The following is a 23,396-nucleotide window of genomic DNA, read 5'->3' on the forward strand; positions in this document are numbered from 1 at the left end:
GCTAGCTGTTTTAGCTGGGCTTGGTGTATAAATAAACTGCAGAAACAGTGGGTAAGTGACTATTCAATATGATTTAAAATCTGTTTTTTTCTTGTTAACTGAGATTATGTGATTACAAAATACATTTTCAGACAGCAGTCTGTCAGTGTAAGTCAAAACGCTTACTTTGCACAACCTTATATAAAAAGCCTAAGTGAATTTGTTAAAACAATTCCAATGCATTGCAACTACTAAGACTACTTGACATAAATTCCATTGACATAAAATTATAAATACTCCTGTCTTCATTGATATTCATAGAAAAACTATTTTGCAAGTGTCAAAAGTATTTCTTGCATCTATTGCAGCTTCTTTTTTCTAGTATAAAATAAAAATGTGCAGTACTGCTTTTAAAAGAAAACAGAAAAGTATTTATTTTGAGTACATTGATGATTTCTTAACACTTACCCCATTGCTTTGCTAGGTTAGTGTTTTGGTTTTGAGCTGTGTAACACGGGGACCATTACAGCAAACTCTAAGGAAACCACCATGTCAGTGGCAGCCATTTCACCAAGTTGAATTCTGATTCTACTGTTATTTATTCATTCAGATAATCCCTGGTACGTTCATATGTTCTTGCACTTAAACAAAAGACAATCCAAGTAACCAAAAAAACCCGTTTCTAAGTCCAAAATACTTGTGAGCAATAAATCAAGCATATTAGAAATTTCACCTTGTTTTCATTCATTTTATTTTTCATCTGTTTGAATTAGTAGCCTACTTTTATTCTGCAGGTATTTAAATAAGAATATTTTCAGAATTTATAGCATTCCGATACACTTAATTTGTAGATTTATAATTCCAAATGTTATTAAGTAAACAGAGCCTTAAACACAGACTGTATTTAGAAAACCTGATCAATTTTCCAGCCTGTCCTAGGTGCTTTAACAAGTTTCTCAGAATAAAGCTGCCATTTGTCTTCTATTCATTTCGTCTTTTATCTATGTTATATATTTGACAAATGTATAAATAGAACATCCAACCATTTGAAAACTATATTGTTTAAATATAAGCTGTATGCTGTACAATTGAGTTCACAAAGCTTCCATTTTTTTCCCCTCAACTTAAAAAGACAGTATTTTTTCCTTTCACTTTGTGTCACAACTTCGCTGCACTTGGAGAAGCTACCCAGAGATGAGTCCATACCCTTAACCTACACCATTTGTTCCCCCTGCCTTACCATCTGTGGCACAGGTCAGAGATTAAGACAGTTTCTTTCCTTTGCACAAACCAAGCTCTCTAGTTCTGTGATAAGAGCAAGACAAAGAGTGGGTCCCCCTCACATACCCAGCTTCAGTAGCAGCTTGAAGCTCATCTGTTCATAAGCATCACTCCAGGGTTCCAGCTGTGTGTCAGTCAATGCTGCACAGATTTAGAACTTCCAGAATACTTAAATCCATGGAAACCATTCTCTGTCTAGTCATTCTTTGTGACACAAAAAGAGAAAATTCTAGAACACTTCAGCTAACAGTAATACGTAGCGTAAGTGGCACCAACAAATCTCACACTTAAATCATTACATGAAGTAAAACACAAGTTTCTCAACACTTTCCTACAGATTTATAAAAAGTTATTTTGCTACTGCATGTATTAATTTATCCAATGATCAAAAAGACGATGGGTGTTTTAGGCATTTACATCAGATGACACTGAAGGAACGACAGGCAGTGACCATGGCAATGAGTAATGTGCCAGCTAATGACAATGTCTGTTCCACAAAAAGCAATGCAACCACCAAGTCCTTGCCTAGGTAAACAACCCTCATGTCGATACAACAACTATATACCAATTTTAGCTTATCTTCATACGTTAAAATGCAACTATAACTTTAATTTGGATATTCAATAGACTTAAAGAACTGCCCTCCTCCACATATGCACACACTGGCCGACTTACTCAGGACGCCGACACCCTGCAGCCATACATCGTGTATGTTACGGATTTCAGTGCAATACCACGACCCAGAGTTACACCCGCTTAACAAAACAACTTTATATACTTCTTCATGCCGACTCAGCCCTCCTCTACCCTGGGACACTCTCACTAGCAATCACCTGTGGAGACAGCAGGGCTGACGACTTTTCCCGGCTCCCCTCACATTAACGCATACAGGCGGAATGGGGAAGGCCGCGCCGCTCCTTTGGAGGGGCACACCGCTAGAATCACGACCCCGCCTTTCTCCCCTGCCGCGGCTGCCATGGAGAGCGGCGACAAACAGGAACTGGTGTAGCTGCCCACAGTCAAGATGGCGGCACCGGGCACTTCCCGCTGCCCTTCGCTTCCTGCCGCTGGGGGAAGCAAGGGATGCACCACCCAACTCTCCGCGCGCCCTTAGCAAAGATGGTGGCGAGAGGCGCTAGCGTGTTCCAGGCAAAGGTCAACGCCGTGACGCATTTTACTTCCGGGTGACCGCCACTAGGCGCCATATTGTCTTGTTCGGGAAGACAGGGAGTGAAAGAGAGGAGGCGACGGTGGAGCGATAGCAGCGGCAGCGCCTGCGGCGGGAGGCAGGGGAGAGTGTAAGTAACGGGGCAGGCTGCGCTCGCCAGCGCTCCCGGGGGCCGGTGGTTGTCGAGCTGACCCGAGCTTCCCGTTCGCTCCTCCTTCTCCTCCTCGCCGAGCCGAGCCGGGCCGGCAGTCTTTGGAGGGCGTGCAGCTGCGAACGGAAGCCGGTGGCCTGAGTGAGAAGGGCAGACTCGAGCTCTTCGACCGCCCCCGCCGCCCGGTGTTCCGCGGCGCATGCGCGGTGGGGGGACGAAGGGCTGCCGGCGCCGGGGAGCCCTCGGGATCCCGGTCCCTCCTAGCGCGCATGCGCCGCTTTCCTTGCGGGGTCTCCGGTGTCCGCGGAGGCCCGGTCCGTTACCTGCCCGTGCGCATGCCCCGGGGCCGCCCGTGCCGGGAGTGAAGCCGCCGCGGGTGCTGGTGGCCCAGCGCTGTGACCGGGAGCGGCCCGTGAGGAGCGCACGTAAGCGGGCTCGCGGGGGGAGCGCGCAGCCGGCCCGGGCGCGCCGATGGACCGGTGCTGCTCGGTGCCCGTGCAGCAACGCTCCCGGATGTGTAGGGGAGAACGTCTACTGATGCAGTCAGTAGCCTAGCTAAGGAGCACCAGTAAGGGGTAGCTGACCGTGTCAGCAGCCTGGCTTCTGCAGATAAAATGTCTCCGTGGAATATTTGTGCTGTTTCATGGGTTTCGTGGCGATTCTCGTGAGCTCATTCCGCTGGAGGGCTCCAGAGAACTAACATTAACAGTTTAATTACATGCAGCAACATTTTGAAGATACCTGAACCTGGTTCAGTAGTTTGGTAAACGCAGGATGTTTCTACATTGATCCTAAACAAACCACAGGTTTGCAAGCCCTTTTGCATTGATCACTTATGCACAGATTCTCGGACAATCCCACAAAGTTAAACACTGAACTAAACTTGGATGGGATGTGCTAGGCTTTACAGTTAAGGATGAGGCCACAAAAATGGTAAGAGGGCTGGAACAAATTAGTGTACAGACTATTCAGCCACCTTGGTTATTGTTTATTTCTTCTCTTACAGCCATACTTGTAAATGTTTGTATGCAAAAAATATTGAAAGGTGTGGGATACAGGGAATGAGGTATGCCCTAAAGGATTTGTGTTAAGGCAGAGTGTCAGCCACCTTTTAAAGATGAGGAATGGTAGTCTTCAAAGCAGAAGTCATGTCTACCAGCAGACAGTATTTAAGCATCATTTTACAAAGGCAAAGTTACAAATAACAGTTCAGTCCAGCTGAATAGCTGTATCACGTGTAGAAGTAAGAAACCCCTTTCAAATTCAAAGGTCAGGCCATGCTAAGAGATAGTGCCACTTCTGAAGGTGACAGAAGCTGTGCCTCCCTGTGATTGTAAAACTGGGGAACTGAGAGCCTCAGCTTTGTCCAGGGACAAGGTACTGGAATTGCTGACAATTCAGTGACCAATCAGAAGACAAGCTACTGATTTCTAATTAGTCTGGGGCAGCAGCAAACCTGGTGTCATCTCTGCTATTATGTCATTACAAGAATTCCTTATTGTCTTTGTCAGAGTGACATGCAAACTCCTGCTCTCAAAGAGTGGTTTCTCCACTTTTGGGCTCGGAGGTATTGCAGGGCTTAAGTCCATGAATTTAGCATAGTTCTGCAGTGTTTTAGTGGACAGCTCACCATATGTAATCTATAGTGATAGGGAGGAGTCTTAACAGTGTTTGATTTTCAGTTAGGTGCAGGATTATGCAGATATACTATGGACACAGTGGTGTCCTGTCTCCCTTCTTTTCATGACTGAGATACCTGCCTTTGGCAACAAGTGACACTATGAGTAGGTTTTATTAAACCTTCTTTCATCACTAGCTGAGCTCTCTTCTTTAAGTGATAATGTGTATCATTGAGGGTAATATCTGCTCCTGACCAGCAATGAGTAGTTGGTTGGTTGTTTAGTTATTGGTAGTACTCTTTGTGCAGTGCATATTCATCAAGGAGGAAGTTGCAGATGGACAGTTCACTTCAGAAAAAACATAATGCTAATTGCAGATCTAGCATCAGGTCTTCTGTTGGAATGATATGTGCAAAAAATAAGCAGATCAGACTTCCCCCAAAATTCATTTTGTTCTTTTGAAAGGGTTGGCTTCAGCTGAGTGGATATGTAGATTGAAGTTTAAAATAGCAGACTGTGGAAGCACTTCTTGAATGACTCACTGAAGAAGTTTTCATAGTACTTTTTTTTTTGTTTTTCTTTTTTTTTTTTTTTTTATTTGGCCTTTGCTCAGCCTACTTCATCTTGGTAGCACTGTATTAGTCAGACATGCTGATGTGTGAACCTGGTTCTGGAAAACTTTGTCCCAGAACAAGCTGTTTTCTTCAGTTCTTTTTCTGGTTCTGTATTTTGTATCTTGGTTACACATTTGGAAGGCCTCTGTTCTTCAGTCTGAGAAAGAATAGTTCTGATGTGGCAGAATGGGTGTAACTGAAGTTACGCTGATGCAGTGGAGTAAGTGAAGTTGACTTCCAGCATTCTAGTAATGCACAGATGTAAATAGGCTGGAAGAATTTTGCATGTTTTTGGCTGGACACAGCAGACACATCAGTTTAGCTACTAGCTCTTACGAGAAAGATCCATACTTTCTGGGCATTAAACATCTGCAACAGTTTAGGGTAATTCCCTAAGGGATGTATAGAAGTTTGTGCTCAACTTAAAGTGTGATAGGTGAAACAGAGTAGCAGTCAACATAGTTATTTTAATTTTTTTTTCCTAATTTATTACAAACTTATCTCACCCCAGAAAAGTTTCATTTTCTAAGCAGCAGCTGAGTATAATACAGTACTAAATATTCATTTTCCCAAACGAAATGGAAGCTGGTGTGCTTTTGTCTGAAAGATAGTACTAATTTGTTCTGACTCTGAGTGAATGTGTGTCTGCAGCCCTTCTGGAGTAATGCCTAGAGTTGGTTCCTACACAGGTGCATAGGGTGCAGAATGCTCCCATACTCCCAGATCTCTTCAGCTGCAGAGGCGTTCTGATTTATGTGGGTCCCCCCCATTAGGACCACCAGCTGATGATTCTTGTGGTACCCTTTTGCATTAAATTTTTCATCTTGGTAGAAGGGCTCCTCTGGCTGTGTGAGGCTATTTTTCTTTTGTACCTCTCTTTTCAGTCACCTGCTGTGTACATATTGTTACAGTAAATTATTCTTTATTCCAGTGGCACAGTAGTGGAAGATGTGCTTAGTTTTAAATTTCCTTCCAGTTTGGAGTACATTGAGATAGATATTCTTCGAATCTATACATTGTGTCCTTTATTGAGTTTGGACTCCAGTTCACATGGATGAGCTGCTCTGTGTCATTCTTTGGGAGAAACATGTGAACTGTTGGGGTTGTATCTGTATTTATCCACTAGTCCTTCCAGCCTCATCAGTGATGCCTCTGCTGTCATGACCCTAATGAAGCAATAGCATAGTGGGAGGAGGAGGGGGAAGGTGGGAGAGAAGCAGCTCTCAAGCTTTAACTCTTCATGTTGTTGGTCTGATTCCTGTCTTTCTGCTACCTGCTTTGTTCTAGGTGTTGTGAATGTATGGTTAGATTTAGCCTGTGTGCAAATGAGTGGTTCCATAAAATTCATCACAGAAATTCACTGTAAACCTTCAGTCACTGTGCTAAAACTTCACAAAGTCAATTTCGACTACCTTGAATGAAAGGAAGATACCTTACATTAGAACAAGGTGCTTATACAAAAGGTCAAGAGATCAGGCTTTTGATTTCAAGGGCCTCTACTTCTGAGACATCTTCTTTTTCCTTTAGGTCCATCTCCAGGCTTAAGCCTATAGGGGACAGAGAAACTCTGTCCACACAGTATGTGGTGCTTTTGAGATCCTTCTGTGGATGTGAGATGGGTAACTCCCTGCAGCCCAGGAGTTCCACGAAGAGCATCAGAGACTGCTGCTTGTGTTGTCTTGAACTCATGCTGAAAGCTAATGGCGCTGATTATTTAATATTAATTCATTTCAAAAACAGTATTTGCAGTTTATTACAAACCAGGAATCCTACCTCTTGGGATCCTTTCCTTCAGCTGCTCTGTAGATCAAAAGATAGCCAAAAGTCATGGCTGCAGTGGCAGGTTGTCTTAGAGGAGATGCAGGATCTGTAGGTTTGTTTTGTTGTTTTTTTTTTTACTCTATGAATGCAATATCAAAAAGTGTGTGTTGCATTTAAATCCTGGGGTCCAAAGGCTAGCTATGTAGGTGTTCTCAAAGCATGCATGATTGCCTGTGGTTTCAGCTTCTTTCTTTATTTAGATGGTGGATACTTTGCTAAAATGCAATGCCTATTTGGAAGGCCTTCAAGATGAGCTCTTCAGTCACTGCAAGAACTTCTGCAGCTATGTGTTAGAGCTCAGATTGCAAGTAAAACTTGTCAGGCCATCTTGCATCACTTGTGGACCAGGCGTTCAGGGATGATGAGTAACATTATCAGGAAGGTGATGCAATAGCTTCTCTTCTGCATCAGAAAGCACTTGATTATTGGCTTTGGTTCTGTAGGCTGTGGAATCATATTATTAGTCTACCTGTCTACAGGCTTGAATAAACCAGACTGCCAGATTGTGTGTCCTGGAGATCTAGTCAAATGATGTTGATGTCTAATGTAAGAGTTCCTGACTTCGATCTTTTAAGCTCATGACACAGCAAAAGGTGCCTGCTCTGTTCCTCCTAGGGACAGCTTGAGTCCCAGGCTCTCTCCTTCTTTCTTGGTGTTGAGGTAATCTTCCTTCTAACAAATACCCTGTTTAATTTCATTTTCCAGAGATTAATTGTATTTCATTGCTAAGATATTTCACTTCCATGAATTTCTTGGGACAACCCATTCAGAATCTCCAAATCTCTTCTTCTGCAGAAGGTGTCAGTGTGCAAGGTGTTCTGCTGTGTAACATTCATAATGAGGAGAAGCATAATGTCACAACAGGAAGTTAGAGCAAAAAAAGAGTGTGCTTGATGTACTCGCCTGGCCAGCTAGGTATGGTTAGCTATTTTCCTGATGCTCACCTGGAGCTGAGCTAACTTTGTAAGTATCTGTGTTTCTTGTCTTAGACTATCTGCATCCATTGGAGAAATTGAGATTATCCATTAGCTCTCTTAAATTTTATGTAGGGGCAAGTCTTGCTTACCTTTCCAGGTGAAACTTCCTGATATTTTTCAGTTCTGCTGCAACCAATGTCATAGGTGTATAAGAAAGATAGCATCTCCAGGATGATAAGTGGGCTTTGTCTCTTGAACTTCACAGGACTGAGCCTTGCTCCCTAAGACTGTTCCTATGTATGGTTGAGAGGGCTGAGCATAGTTACCTCTGCACAAGTGCTATTGAACTGGCTATCAGATTTGATAATCTTAGACTACAAAGCTGCCAGTGTAGAGTTGTCTGAGGAATCTGAGTGAGCCTGGTAGAGCTCAAGTTCGGTTGGTGGCCTTGTCTAAAAAACAGGCCCATTTTTTACATGTGGGCAAATAACTGAAGGGCTCCTTCACCAAGTACTGTGCCATTGGGAAATTGTCAGGAAACCATGCTCTATTTGACAGGGTGGCATCCCCATCTCTGTGAAAGTCGGATTATATCAATGTAACTGTGTTTTATGGGGAGTGCTGGGGAAGTCTCCCAGAGTTAAAAGGTGAGCATGTGAACTATCAGTCAAAACTCTGGTTACTGGTAAGTAATGTCTAATACTTTTCAGTATGTGTGGTGTGTCTGGACACATCATACAACCGTATCAGATAATAACTTACTTTGCAGACAGATAAGCATGTTGAAGGAGATGGCATTTTCCTAAAAGAATAGGTATAATCTATAGCTGAGATGCACATCGCAATTGAGGAGAGAAGTGGAAAGTTGTCTTTTAAAATACCTATTCTTTCTCTGTCTCAACCTAGCTTTTTGTTGGGTAAAATAGTGGAGTATAGTAGAGATTTTGACACCAACTTTAAATTTTTGTGGGTGCTCTTGGCTGTCAGAGGTTGCTGTCTGCTGGAGATCAAGGCAAGTCCTATCTATGCTGCTGTTGTCAGCTTTTATTGTCAACAGAGGAGTTTTCACCAGAAATCCTTTCAAAGGTGGCACATTTAGTACCAGTAATTTGCTGTAATAGAACTTCAGCAGATCCTGCCTTTGAATAGAGTTCCAGTTGGTCCCTCCTTTGAATAGGAATCTTTTTCTTGTTGTCGTGGTTTAAAACCAGGCAGACAGCTTGTTCACTCACTTCCCCCCCTTCTTTCCCTCCCCCTACTCCCGGAGGGACAGAGAGGAAAATCGAAAAGAATGCAACTCCCACAGGTTGAGATAAGAACAGTTTAGTAACTAGGGTATAACACAAATCACTACTGCTACTACCAATAATAACAATGATAAAGGAAATAACAAGGGAAGAGAATACAACACCTCAGCACCAGCCGATCAGTAACTCGCCCCCCCCCCAGCCTGACCAAGCTCTGATCGATACCTCCTCCAACCCTGCAGTCCCCCAGCCCTTCCGGCTAACTCCCAGTTACATCCTGGGCATGACGTGCTGTGGTATGGAATACCTCTTTGGCTAGCTTGGGTCAGGTGTCTTGTCTCTGCTTCCTCCTGGCTTCCCCTCCTCCCTGGCAGAGCATGAGGCTCAGAAAGTCCTTGGCCAAACCAGAACATCTCTATCAGCTCTGTTCCCAGGCCGAAAGTCAAAACACTGCACTGCACCAGCTACCAAGAAGGAGAAACATGACTGCTACTGCTGAACCCAGGACACTTGTAAACATATGACAGAATGTATTTCAGAACATGGCTGCTCTTAAATACTCTAGCAAAATCTTAAGATTTCATGTTAACTTTTCATGATGACATGTAACTTTTCATGATGACATGTAACTGAAATTAAATGCGAATTGATGGGATATTTTTCCTGTGTGATTGTGCCTCTGTATAAAACAAAAAGAATCCCGAATTGGCTTATGTCTTCATTGGTAAACAGATTTTTAATAGAGTCAGGTTCTTATTCTGTGATCTTAACATCAGGAATGTCTCTTTAAGCACCAATAAGTGTTCTTCTGTGTCTGCTAGAGAAAGCAGAAGCGCTGTGTCCAAATGGAGGATAGAAGAGGTAAATAAAAAAAGCTTACACCATCATCATGAGAGGGGTAGTATCTGCATTTTCCTTTGCAAATAGGTACCTGTAAAATCGATCCATTCTTTGAACCTGTTTGCTTTTCAAAGCCTGTTGTAAGCACTGGTGGTGTTAGAACCGGTGAGTCTTAATGATTTCTCAGTTCTTGTACCTCTCTGTTAACGTCTTGTTAAGGTTTGAATTTAGTAGATTATAGCCAGTGTTCATCGCCTCCTCCCCCCCTTCAGTGGAAAATAAAACTTGTTTCACTGCGATTTGGATGTTCTGATGTGTATTTGGCCATGTGTTGTTATTAGTGGGCCTAAGAGCCTCCTGCTGTGATAGGTGAAGCCTCTTTCAGGTGATGCTGATTTTTTATTTTCTTTTTGTAAGAAATTAAAACTCATTTATAATTCATGTGGCAGCACCCTAAGTTAGTTTTGGCAGTGCAGATTTTAATTAGGTGGGAGAAGACTTTGCTTCTCTTTTCTCCATTATTACTACTTTATGTGTCTCAGGAAAATGTTTGCTTCTTGTCCACATACGTTAGTGCAAGAGGTTTCAACTGTTTCAAGCTCTAAGTTACCTATTTGGCGGGTGGAGAGGCACTGTTTATTGGTTTTGGGTTTGGTGTTGTCTCTGCTTTCCCCAGGTTGGGTGTGAATCTCTTGCAGTAAATGTAAAGTTGCTGGAAACAGGCTACATTTTCTTTGCTGTGTTTTTTGAGTTCTTTTAGAAACAGTTTGTGCCCTTTCCCTTTCATTGTATGGCACTGAGGTTCAAAAGTGTCGATTTGGTTTGTTCGTTATCAGAAGACTTGCCTCAGACTGTTTTTATTTTCGACATCTTTAAATTAGCATCATTAGCAAAGGAAACTGTCAGAGATGTCTCCTGGGACAATGAGATTCTCTTTAAGAGTTTTATATACGCAGTAAAGTTTCCCAAACAGTATACAAAGTTACATTACTTTTATGTAAAAAGGAGTAACTAAAGCCAGTTTGTTTGCCTCAGAAACTTAATAGGAGATGAAACCATTAAACAGTGCTTAGCAGAATATTTTGTAAAGACAGTAAATTCATCTTTGAATGCCTGTAGCCTCTCTGTACTGAGAAGATTGTACATCAAGTACCTTTTCCATTTTTACCTTATACCAGTGAGTGAAAACTTTGAAAAGGTGCAGGAAACCAAGTAGGGAGCAAAAAACGGAGGAATTAGCAATGGTGTCCCTTTCTTTCAGGTCACCGTACAGATGGAGAGGCCATACAGCAAACCAGTTCTGTTCACTGTCTCTGAATAGAGCATATTAAAATATATCATTTCGTTTTCAGTATTAAAGAATTTGAATACATGTGGTCTTTTAGCCAATATACCTTAAGGTTAGTTTTATAAACATTTTAAGATGCTCATATTCCTTCATATCTAGTTTGTTTCTTTTCAAAGAATAGCATACTGAAGATCAAATTGAAATAAAAATAAGAATTAATAATAGTTTTGGCTAGTTTTCACATGATATTTGAAAAAGGGCTTTTGCGTGTTCAGTTTCATAAAGAAAGTGATGCAATTGCTTAAGTATTTGTGTAGTACATATTCCTCATGAGTAAAGAAAGCTTTTATATTGAATTTGGTAATAAATCTGTGTGCTTGAAAGCCAGCATTTTTTATAGTTGCCAACCTAAGAAAATCAACGTTTCTTCAGGAAAATAGTGAAAGTACAAATGCAATACAGAATTAAAAGCTTTCAAATACAGTCCATGAACAAAATTTAGCAGGTTCAAATAGCAGTGATCTTAAATCAGTCTGTTCTGGATGGCATAAATTGAATTAACCAAATGTTAAAGTTCTTCAAGGTTTTACACAGCTGTTGCTGTCTTCTTGTGCATCAAAATAGAAATGAACTCCCCCACCTGATTTCTCTGCCCAAAATAGCAATAATAAGGTGAGATAACCTCTTGAAGACTCTAGGCCATATTATGTTGCAGACTGATGAAGAAGCAGCTATGTACGGTAACAGCTAAAACCTGACAGGGTTATTCATTCTGGCCCTGAAGCCAGCTGGCACTGGGTGAGTGCCTGACCTTCCAAACCAGAATGAACACGTCTTAACTGCCTTCTGAGTCCCAGGTCTGTGCTGATACCTGAAACGTGTTTGGGAGCAGCCTGGATGAATGCTAGGTGTCCTGGGTCAGTGCTGCTCTCTGATGGGGAGATGGTGGAGTCCTTTGGAGTGTGGATTTGGCCTCAGCATCCTATGCTGAGAGGGAAACCAGGAGGGGAATGAATGTTGCTGCTGCCTGGTGTTGCTGCCTAAAGTCACTGCCTGTATTCTGTGTCTCGTGGTCACCTTTTCAGATGCCAGTTGATATAGCTGCAGAATAATTTATCTCCCTATCACCAAAAAGTTGAGTTAATTTCTTTGAACACTTTATAAAATGGTAAGATAGTTGCTATTTCAGGGACAGGATATGCACAGGAGATCTGGAGGCATTTGCTACCTTTGGCCTTCTTACTCTCCAAACTGGTGCTTCAGCTTGTCCACAGTGAGGATCAAGGCCTGCAAATAAACAAGAAAAGGCTCAAATACTGAATGTCCTTTTCAGTGCAGAATCCATGAGAAACAGATAACTGATAAGCATTTTATCAGGTACAAAAGTTTATTACAATCTAATTCTGTTAGCTGGAGCATGTAAAAAAAAAAAAATCCAAAGTATCTAAGATTTTAGGACAGAAACAGTCCTATAAAATTAAATCTCATCTGATCCTATCAAGTAAAAGCTGTATGTAAGAGGTTGCACTTCAGTTGAATTTGTGATTTAACAGCTGGGAACAAAGGGAGAGGCTGTTCAGGGCTGGTGGTTATCTTGAACCACAGTTGTTACAACTTTGGTTTAAGATGTTAACAAGTTTATTTTGACAATTGAAAGAATTTGGATTCTGGATGGAAAGATGAACTGAGGGGAGGAAGAAACTTATCTTTTTCTTCTTTAGGGTGGAAATAGTATATGAGGTTACTACTTCATACTTGGTGTATGAAATATGCACATAGGAGTATTTGGAGAGTTATGTATGTGAGGGCCTGCTTAAATGTTGCATTAAGTGCATTATTAGCCAGCCTTGCACTCAATTGGTATAAGAAAGTTGATTTCCTAGGTACAGATAAAAATGTAAAAAAGAAAAAAGGACGAAAGAAAAAAAAACCAAAAACCAAAAAACCTTACCACAAAAAAACAACCACCATACTGAATTTTGTAGGAAAAGATAGTGAAAATGGTAAGGTAGGTTTTGCCCAGTGCTCTTGCTGTTGTAAAGTTGATCTGGTCTTGTTTTAAGCTCCCCCCCCTGCAGTCCTGTGTTGTGTCCCCCCCCTCCCCCAAAAGGCATTTGCAAATGAATTTTTCTGAGCCGTACATGCATAATTTTTGTACTGGCTTGAATATAAGTGGTTTCAGAACAAAGGTGTTCTCCAATTTTTCAGATTAAAAAGAAAATATGACAGAAGTATGCAAGAGACAAGCTTGCATTCACCTCTGCATGACCCAACACCCCACGATGTTCTGTATAGCTTTTTTTGTTGTGCGTTTTTGCAACGTGATGCTCTCTTCCTATGCAGTCATGTAATTATTTGTATGAATGTGTAAGCACTAAGCATGAGATCCCTTTGCAAGTAGGATCTACTCTATTTTTCTGTGTGCTGAAAGCCAGCTCTGTCTGGCTTTGCCAGAGCCAGGGCTGCTTGCATCCTGCTCTGTAAGAGCGGTTGTGGTTATGTTCCTGGCTGGCCACCTGAGTGGCACTGGCTGCTCTGAGCTACTTTCTTCTGAAGTTGACAGGCTGTACTCATCTATCCTGTATTGCACTTGGCTGTGAGCCACAGTGAGGTTTTGTGTGCACCTCCTGTGAATGAATGTTTCTGTTTCTTTTAAGTTTGGAGTATTTGAAATAGCCTACATGGTTGATGGTTTTATTGCGTGAAATCAAGGATTGTCTGGTGAATGGTAAGAGGATATGTTCTTTGAGAGTGAAGCCTGTTGCGAAGTGGGTAGGACAGAGGGAGTCTTACCCCACTGGTGTTTGGGAACAGCTTCTAGAATGTTCTCAAAACTGCGCCCAGGGTTTGTCTTCAGAAAAGCTGTTTGGAGCAGTGCAGGTGGCCACTGGTCCTCCATGTGTAGTAGCAGGTTAGGTGTACGCAGGAGGTGCAAATGACGGGAAAAGAGCTGGCATTCCATTATAGGCATACCAACCTGGTAGGCTGCTCTGCCTTGTCAGATTCTTGCAAAGCTGGTCCTGGAGCTTCACTTAAAGCAGGTTATGGAGCCATCGGGTCCTAGAGCTGCTGCTCCCTGCTCAGGGCATGGAGCACAGCACCAACAAATGTTTCTCATGATTTTAAGAGACCATGTGGTAAATGCGCAGCTAAGCAGAGGCTTGTGGGTTTTTTTTTTCTTCTTCCTCACAAAGCATGTATTGTTTAGAAATTACAGTGAGCCTGTACAGCACATAAAATGCATGTGGACACCTTGTTGTACCTGTGCAATCATTAATGATGTGTTTTACCATTCAGTGATTTTCCTTTGTCTCGCTTAACAGACTTGCATGACACTTGTATAGAAAAATACACATCTTTTCCTTAAGAAACAGGCAAGGATATCACTTAATGTCTTTTACATTTTGACTTTAAATTGCATTTACTGTCAGATGAGTTCTTGTCTTATAAACTTGTCAAACCTCTCCTTGAACGTCATTTTGTAGTTAATTTCTTTGTGAAAATACAGAGAAAGCATACTGGGCTTCTGAAACTGATGGTAATGTTTGCAGATATTACTCTAAAGGATGAACTGTTTCCTCCAGCTTAAAATATTAAGCCAGCATTGCTTCAGCTTGCTTTGCAAGGCTTAACTGTGTCTGCAGTTATGTAAGTTTCAGTTATGTGATATTTCATGGGCATCTATTTAAACATACAACTATTATTTTTAGTTGAAATATAGACTATATAAAGACTTAAAAGATGTGGGATCAAGGTGGACAACCTTGGCAGCAATGGCCTTTGAACCAACAGCAGTGGATGCAGTCATTTCAGCACCAGCAAGATCCAAGTAAGTATATGGAAAGCTTCGTGGATTCTTTTATTTTTCCTGTTGTCAATTGGATTTGTGAATCTTTGTTCAGAGCATGACTGATAGTTGCCTTTTTGTAGCTGCTCCCAAGATAATACAGTTATAATGTTTTTCTAAAGAACTAGAAAAATAGCGTCAATTCCAAATGTTTTAACATAGTTAATATTTAATATGCAAAGTACAGACAAGCAACCTGAGTTATCCTGGACAAATTATCAACATTTTACCAGTCATACTGATTAACATTTAGACCTTACGTACTTTTACAGAATCTGTCCCTGTGAGTTACAGAATCTGTATTTCTGCCAGTTCTATAGCCAAGATTAATTATTTATTTGAGGAAATCTGCTTTTTATTCAGTGCTTGTGTGGCAGAAATACTAATGCAAGTTTATACACAGAAAAACTCTCACTGGAAGATTGGTATGGTATTTTAGGTTACAGCAGTGATGATCATGATCTCTTGTTTGGATTTCTTTCCCCCATCAAAAAAATAAACCCACCAAAGCAATAAACCTGAAATTGAGAGTGAGGTGACAGCAGTTCAAAGCATGAAGAGAAATATAGGAATAGGTAAAAGAAAGCGAAGGTGTGTATTTGATAATCTGGGTGATTGGGCACACTGGTTTTACATTGCTTTCTGTCACTTCAGTTTCTCTAACTTCACTAGAGAGATTTCGTGACTTGATAATGAGCATAATACACAGACTAGTGTCCTCCTCTGAGAGTGCAACTTACTTACAGGAAGGAATGGTAGTAAAGAAAAAAAGGGGGGAGAGAAATATGCATTCCAGAAATAGAGGGTTATACAAAGGCTATACCTTGCAAAATGTATATTTATATATTTATAAATTTATAACTATGCATCTTTCTTGGACTTGAGTTTAGAAATTAAGGCTATATATATTTTTTTTTTCTGATATCAAAACTAAATCACTTAGGTAAAAAATGTATTGCTACCACCCATACAGTGCTAATGTGAACCTAAAATAATCTGCCTTATGGCATTTTAAACGTATGCAGAGAAACGCTACTTCAGCAAGTATGTACACTGACATTTGCTTTCAGTTTGTTTTACTCTACACTGTGTGTTTCAATGGTGCTCATGGTACTTGCTGAAGGTAAACGTTGACCATTTCTCTTGAGCAGTGATACATGTAATTGAGAAACATTTAAACTTCAGGCATGTGAATACTAACCTTTTATATTTCCTCTGTTTATTTTAGGCCAGATTGACTGGGCTGCATTAGCTCAAGCATGGATTGCTCAGCGAGAAGCCTCAGGGCAACAGAGTGTAGTGGAACAACAAGGAATGATGCCGAACGGACAGGATATTTCAGGAATAGAGTCTGGTCCAAACAACCATAATAATTTTCAGGGGGATCCCAACTTCAACAGAATGTGGCAGCCAGGTTTGTCTTCCTTCCCATGCATTCGTTTTTAGTTTTATTTAATATATAATGAAATTTTAATTTTGTCAGACATTTTTGGGTGCGAATATGCCCTGTCCCTTAGGTTTCAAGATGCAAAACTAACAGTAGCATCGTAACTGAGTATCACAGCTGCTACTACCCAGTCAAGTGTTCCACAAAATGTGTAACAGTACAGACACAAAGGTCTGATAACACAATTCAGTAATCTTTGTATAAAATAAATCGTGTTTATAATATACATAAGCAAAAGATTTGTTCTGTCCCTGACTGTTGCAGAAAGATAGTGTGAATTGCAGTTATCTATTTCCCTGGGTTCTTATTCTTACATCTTATGTTGTGTTTTGCTTATCCCACTGCCCTAGGAACAGCAGCACTGAATGCAACAGGATGCCTCAGAATTGAAGAGTATATGTTGCCTTCTCCTGTAGTGTAATACCTGCTTCTTGCGTAATCTTGACATGTAGAATGAGTTCACAATATAGCTTGTAGATCCTGGGTTTGGGTGCGTTAAAATGTTGAAAAATGAGATGAGCAAAATTTTATCTGTAAAATATTTTTTCATGCATTGAAATGGGCTTCCCAGGGAAGTAGTGGAATACTGTCCCTGGAAGTGTTCAAACACCGTGCAGATGAGGCCCTTAGTGACATGGTTTAGTGGTGGACTTGGCAGTCATGGGGTAATTGTTGGACTTGATGATCTTAAAGGCCTTTTCTGACCTAGTTGTTTCTGTGATTCTCAGTTTCATATACTTAGTATTTTCCATTTTTTGCTTATGTATCTGATTGTCATCTGCATAATTTTTCAGTTACAAGTTGATTGAATGTTTCTATTAATATCAGTTATTTCAGTTCTTTATAACTTCCTCAAAACTTCAGTTTTGGCCAAAAATTCATTTTCTTTTTAAAACTTCATAAAGTAACACTGGCAATAAGCATGGGGTAGAGATTGAGTATTTTCTGCTGAATTTTTTCTGAAGTTGTTTTCTGAAAGTTTGTTACCTCACCATTCTCTTAATGCAATTGGAAATGCATGAGCAAGGTGTTTAGTAAGCCTGTATGCATGCTTTCTGTCATCTTGGTGAAAACTGCACTTCATGCTTGGTTCTGTTAATGATTGAAAGAGTAACACCTCCAGTTTTCACTGTGACTATTCACATTTGTTTTATTGCAGTGCTTCATAGAAGTAGGCTGAAAATGTCCTTGGCAGTTCTTAGGTATGCTTTACAAAAGGGAGGTGTAGCCATCAGGTTTTGCATAAGTTTCACCTGCCTGCTCTGGGCTCTAAGTTATTGTAGCCATATGCAAAAATGTGAACTTTACTATGTGGCAATACACAGTGTGTATTCTAGCAGTATTTCTATATAGGTAGAGGTTTTCACAGAAATACTGTGTCATTGGACACTTCGTTTTTCATATGATCCTGTGGTGCGAGTATGCTCACATAAAGCATATTCATCCTATGCTTTGCTGTCTCTAAGGTGAAAGAGAATAATATCTTAAATAGTATCTTTTGCAAACAGTCACAGAACAGTAAAAATGAGGAAGACATTTTTACTGATAATCGTAAATGCTTGGTGCCCAAGCTCACACAGAAAATGCAGAACAGGAAAACAGCCTAGATCTAGGAGTGAGAAGAATGGAACCCCTTTTTATTGACAGGAAACAATGTGCCAATGCATTTTGTTATGATTGGGTATATCATTCAAAGGATATGCTGTTTTCCCAGTTTTTTGGGATGCTAATAAAAGACCATGCTGATGAAGATATGACCTAGCTTCCCTTAATTTAGCCAGTGTTGTTCTCAGTGTGTAAAAGTAGACAAACTGAATCATACCATGCACTGCTACCCAAAGTTCTCTTCACATATTTACTTCGTTTCTACAAAGCTTAATCCTTCTCCATATCAGTTGACTTGATGTAAATTGAGCATTTAAATAGTGTCAAATGTTAATGCATTTATTAACAATAATTCTTGTAAGCTGTATTTAAAGGATAAAGGATTCTGTCCTTTAGAATACTTCAGGAGTATTTAGACTTATTTCCTAGGAAGACAAAGGTTATGGCCGTATGACCTATTAATTCATTCCTTAGGCACTTCTTGCTCTGTTAGCCAGCTGTAACTTTCGTTTGAGGGGTTATGACTGTAGCTTATGCTAGGACCTCTGCTAGATATTGGAGAATCCTGGGAATCACCCATTATTAAGACAGAAGACTTTGGAAAGCAGGTTTCAGTGGCTGTGCTCCTCAGAAAACCATTAGCTTTCCTTAACAGGTCTTCTAAGCCTGTTATGTGAAGGAATAAAATAGCTCATTACTTAGAAAGTTGAAGTAGAGAAGTAGGGTCACTTCTTCTACAATTTATACAGTTTATAAGTGCTATGGACTGAGTATCATTGGAAATTTATAAAAACAGATGTACAGTGTGTCTGTGTACATACAGTTCTGCCCCCAGCCCCTGGGTGTTAGTTCAGCTACAGCTATTTGTATTTCCTTCAGTAAGTTGAAGAAATTGTTAAGACAGTGTGGAACAGTCTGTAGATTAATGATTTTTCATAACTTCATCATCTGTGTTGCTTTGAGGAAGGAACCTTTTGAGAGGTACAAAAATGTTGAGTGATTGGTGACTCATAAATTGTACTAACTTGGTATTGAATTATATTCTAAATCCTAAACAGAATGGGGAATGCCTCACCAGCCCCCTCACCCACCTCCAGATCAGCAGTGGATGACTCCAACCCCAGGTCAGATGGAAATTGTTCCTCCGTCCGAAGACAGCAACAGTCAGGACAGTGGGGAATTTGCTTCCGACAACAGGCATATGTTTAACCAGAACAATCACAACTTTGGGGGACCTCCCGATAACTTTGCAATGGGGCCAGTGAACCAGTTTGACTATCAGGTGAAACATATTTGTTGCTTTAATATTGTAGGCGTGCCGAGTCTCTTCCGTGGATGTGTTCCTCTAATATCATCTAGCGGTGACTTTCATTCTTCAGTTCTACAAACATCTGCAGAATCTGTTATCTGCTAAGATACATTTTTACCAAATACCTTGCAGAAGAGACTTTAGAGTTTTCAGTTCTGTTCTGAGGCGAAAGGGTTTTTTTTTTCCTATACTAGTAATGAGAAATGGCTGTTGTCTGCAGTATTAAAACAAATCATCATGTTCCAGTATAGAAATTAACATTGTGTAGTTTTGTGGTTAAAAAAAGAAACAGTAAAAAAAAACAGAGGAGGAAGAGGAAAAAAAAATAATCTCAGAAATATGTACTAAAACCACTAGATAACGTACCATAGGGAACAGTCCTGTATTTGCAGGGAGATAGACTAGATGATCCATTGAGCTTCTCTATACCTATCTACTGTGATTCTTTGAATAAACAATGGTATTTCTAAAAAAATCCACATACACTTTTTTTTCTTCATTCTGGCATATAAATTGCATAGCATAATAAATCTGTAGGTGGTTTTAGTGCTCATAATAGCAGAGGGCATTGCAAATCTTAAAGTACAAATTTTTTTGATCTTCTTCCTGTTTTCAGTATTTTTCTTCCAAAACTTGGCTATAAAAGACCATCTGTACCTGTTAAAACACCTCCTGTTCATAAACAAACCCAAGTGAAGATGGGTAGAAATGAGTGTTTATCTTCTGGCCTACTTTATTATTAAATTCTTTTCAGCAATATTGTTAGGAAGTGAACCAGTAATTTTCAAATACAGTAGTTTAGTATAATTTCCTTTGTTTACTATTATGAGATCAACTCTTAAAATTAATTTTTCTAAATTCTACAGAAAACTTGTTTTTGCAGTGAATAACAGGAAGATGCTCAAGCTGAAATTGTAGTGGAAGAGTGTTTTTAGCACTAGTGACTTAAATACACAGTAAAATATAATAAAACCAGATTTGATGTTGTAACTCTCTTCCTAAACACTCTCCTCTTAAATAGTTTAATTAGGCATTTCTGGGCAGAAAATACTAAAGCACTCCCATCCCCCCATCTTTGCTTCAAGACTTGTGACTTTTGTATTGTATACAGCTTCCTCAGTACCGAGGGTCTCTCCTGTACTTGCATATTGATGCAGTTAATATTTTAATCAGCCATATTAGCAGCAGCCATGAAAGATTTCTGGGAAGTGCACAGTGCAAAACACTTCTGTAATAAAAGCTTGAACTTTCCATTTTTGTCCTCATGTTGTAGTTACAAGGAAAGACTGCGCCCATAGCTAGACTTTTTAGTTTTGTATACTCTTCATTTAACTGCATGCTCTGATGTTAAGCTGGTAAGGAACTGCTGGAGATAGGTGGTGCTTGTTGGGCTTATTGTTTAGGACAGTATAAAAGGAGACTGGTTGAAGCCCTTTCAGCTTTGTTAGGATCCCTGCTTCAATCTAAGTTGACACATTAAATATTTAAGGAAATCTTGTTTCTTGGGGACCACAGAAAGAGATTAAGAGCTCTTAGTAGCCTAGAAATCGTGGATTTCTACTTGCATGGACTTGCACACATGCTGTATTTAGTGTTACCATGTGAAGAAAAATAAACTGCATTACTCTTTCAGCATGGGGCTGCTTTTGGTCCACCTCAAGGTGGCTTTCACCCACCTTATTGGCAGCCAGGACCGCCAGGACCACCAGGTCCACCAGCACCTTCTGCACCTCCTCAAAATCGAAGGGAAAGACCCTCATTCAGAGACCGACAGCGTTCACCTATCACGATGCCTGTGAAGCAGGAGCCTCCACAGATTGGTACATGTTAACCACTCCTTAATAAAAAAAAATAAAAATTTGAAGACTTTTTTTTTTTTTACATATATATATAAAGTACAAAAGAAGGGAAAGGCAAAGCTATTGTAAATGCTTTGTTTTTTTTTCTTCCCACAATCAGATGTGTGGCATTTTTGGATCGGGGTGAAGGGTTTATTTCTTTGGGTTTGCTTGGTTTGTTTTTTTTTTTCTTCTTTTGGGGAAGGGTTTGTTCATCTTGCAGAACTGTAAACCTTGTTTATGCAGATGCTGTGAAGCGTAGAACTCTGCCTGCCTGGATTCGTGAGGGCCTGGAAAAGATGGAACGAGAAAAACAGAAAAAGTTGGAAAAAGAGAGGATGGAGCAGCAACGTTCACAGTTGTCTAAAAAAGAAAAAAAGGAAAGTGAGGAGGCTGGAGAAGGGGATGGCCCACGGTTACCTCAGAAAAGTAAATTTGTAAGTAGAAGTGGTTGCATTTTGCTCAGGTTTGTATTTCCTGAAAGGTATCAACTTCCTGGTCTCCTCAAAAGAGAGACTGTGTATTCTTGGTTCTCTTTGATTCTGTAGCTTAAAACTAAGGTTAAGCTGCTGCTTTGTAGATAATTACTTGGTGTTTTGGAGTTGCTAATGTCTGAAAGGTAAAAGTATGTTATTTGATGTGTGTAGCAAAGAAGCAAGGATGAAATTGGGCTTTTTTCTTTTCTGTATTTTGGGAGCATGCATGGTCTTTGAAGCAGCTGAAAAATTTAGATACCTGTATTTGCTAAACTGAGCCCATTTAGGAAACCTTATGTTCTGTTCACTTTAGCAGTTATCTCAGTTGTTAGCAGTTCTCAGTACCTCTCTGGCAGTGAACTGACAACTCTGTATTTTGTTATCTCCTGTGGGTAGAGACGGAGTTGCATGTTTATTGGGAGGGGGGAAGGAGAGTTTTATGATAACTGTAATACAGACTTCAGTACAAAGTAAATTAAGTTGACTGTCATCAATAGACACTAATGAGCTTGGCATCTAAGTTTTCCCTGAAATACATGATGTTGTTCTTGTAGGACAGTGATGAGGAAGATGAAGATGCTGAAAACACAGAAGCTGTAAGCGTTGGGAAAACCAGCAGGAGTCCATCCCCGGCTCCTCAAGAGGAGCAAAGCGAACCAGAAATGACAGAGGAGGAAAAGGAGTATCAAATGGTATTAATAATGTAGTTCTCACTAAGTGTTTCTGTCTGTTTGCTCCTGTTTTCCAGGCACAGCAAAGTAAAACACTTTTTCTCTGCTTGATGCTATCAATAGAGGTATAGCGCACATACTGTAAAGCAGAGTTATATTTGCATGTCTCTATATTGCTCTTTCTCATATATACAAGGATATGGGTTACATAATTTGTATTTAGCACAACAGTGAAATAATGTAATGACTGTGATTTCTACACACTGATCATTATTAATTCTGTGGTTTTGCTTAATTTGCCAAATTTCTGAAAACTTTTGATGATTAAGTGTCTGAAATCTATGCTTAAACCTCAGTTTCTGTGAAAGGGAGTTTTAGAAATGTATTCTTGCAAGAAAGTCCTAGATGAGCAACAATTTTTCTATGTCACCAGGAATTTAGAAACTTCATATTTTGAAATCAAAGTAGCATGCTAATTGTACAACTGAAACCTTGTTAATTGAAAGCCCTGTATTTTTGCAAAGCACGTGGCCAGGCAGAGCAGCTTGGAGAACTAGCTACCAACATTTTCAATTTTTGTAGGAAGTATGTCATAATAAAATCCTACATAAGTTACCTCTGATGATTTTTGCAAGATTGGGGTCAGTGAGACAGCATATCAGACTTAAATGTGCTCTTTATTCTTTTCTGAAAAATAAATGGGGTCAGTCCAAGTACATTTCTGATTTACATATTCATTGTATCATTTTTGACTTTAGGAATCAGCGGTGTGTAATACACATGGATACAGTTCACAGTCAAAATACAAACTGTTCTAAAATTTTTGAAGTCAGGTCAAATTTAAACAGTTTCAGACCTATGTTTTTAAATCATATGTTCCGAGAAGTCATAAAATAACACATGTAGGAGAGTATTTTAACAGCCATCAAAAGAAGGAAAACTCTATGGACATAATTTAAACATAGTATTTATTCAAGGTGTTTTGGCCTTTAATTGTAAATACCGTTTACTTCAGATGATGCTGACAAAAATGCTGCTGACAGAGATTCTCCTAGATGTCACAAATGAAGAAATTTATTATGTGGCCAAAGATGTTCACCGTAAAGCAACTAAAGGTATGCCAGCTCTTTTGGGGTTTTTTGTTAGTTTCTTCAGTGAATATTCTATATTTGCATGTCTCTAGAACACTTAAACTCCATAGTTACTCCCCAAGAACAATTTTAGTATAATGCATCCAACTTGGTAGAGTTCAAAACCAGTGATCATGTACTGTCATCC

At 40.0% G+C, this 23,396-nt stretch overlaps 1 protein-coding gene across 4 annotated transcripts in view; it reads left to right on the forward strand.

Moving 5' to 3' along the window:
• Window positions 1–2,472: 2,472 nt before the first annotated feature.
• PNISR (PNN interacting serine and arginine rich protein) overlaps window positions 2,473–23,396 on the forward strand; it is a 28,947-nt gene continuing 8,023 nt past the window's right edge. Inside the window, exons 1-8 of one of the 4 annotated variants that reach the window (XM_061460240.1) lie at window positions 2,473–2,558; window positions 14,636–14,754; window positions 16,001–16,186; window positions 18,883–19,106; window positions 20,767–20,953; window positions 21,218–21,408; window positions 22,002–22,139; window positions 23,134–23,233. In XM_061460240.1, the coding sequence (XP_061316224.1) occupies window positions 14,667–14,754; window positions 16,001–16,186; window positions 18,883–19,106; window positions 20,767–20,953; window positions 21,218–21,408; window positions 22,002–22,139; window positions 23,134–23,233 (1,114 nt within the window). In that variant the 5' untranslated portion in view covers window positions 2,473–2,558; window positions 14,636–14,666. Of the gene's footprint in view, window positions 2,559–2,876; window positions 3,005–13,433; window positions 14,755–16,000; window positions 16,187–18,882; window positions 19,107–20,766; window positions 20,954–21,217; window positions 21,409–22,001; window positions 22,140–23,133; window positions 23,234–23,396 lie in introns of those variants that run through there. The other 3 variants (XM_061460239.1, XM_061460241.1, XM_061460238.1) reach the window with 3 other exon arrangements.

This window comes from Pezoporus flaviventris, unplaced genomic scaffold (assembly GCF_033815535.1).
Source record: "Pezoporus flaviventris isolate CSIRO_AGI_PZ_B2104156 unplaced genomic scaffold, CSIRO_AGI_Pfla_v1 ptg000031l, whole genome shotgun sequence".
NCBI classification, from domain to species: Eukaryota; Metazoa; Chordata; class Aves; order Psittaciformes; family Psittacidae; genus Pezoporus; species Pezoporus flaviventris.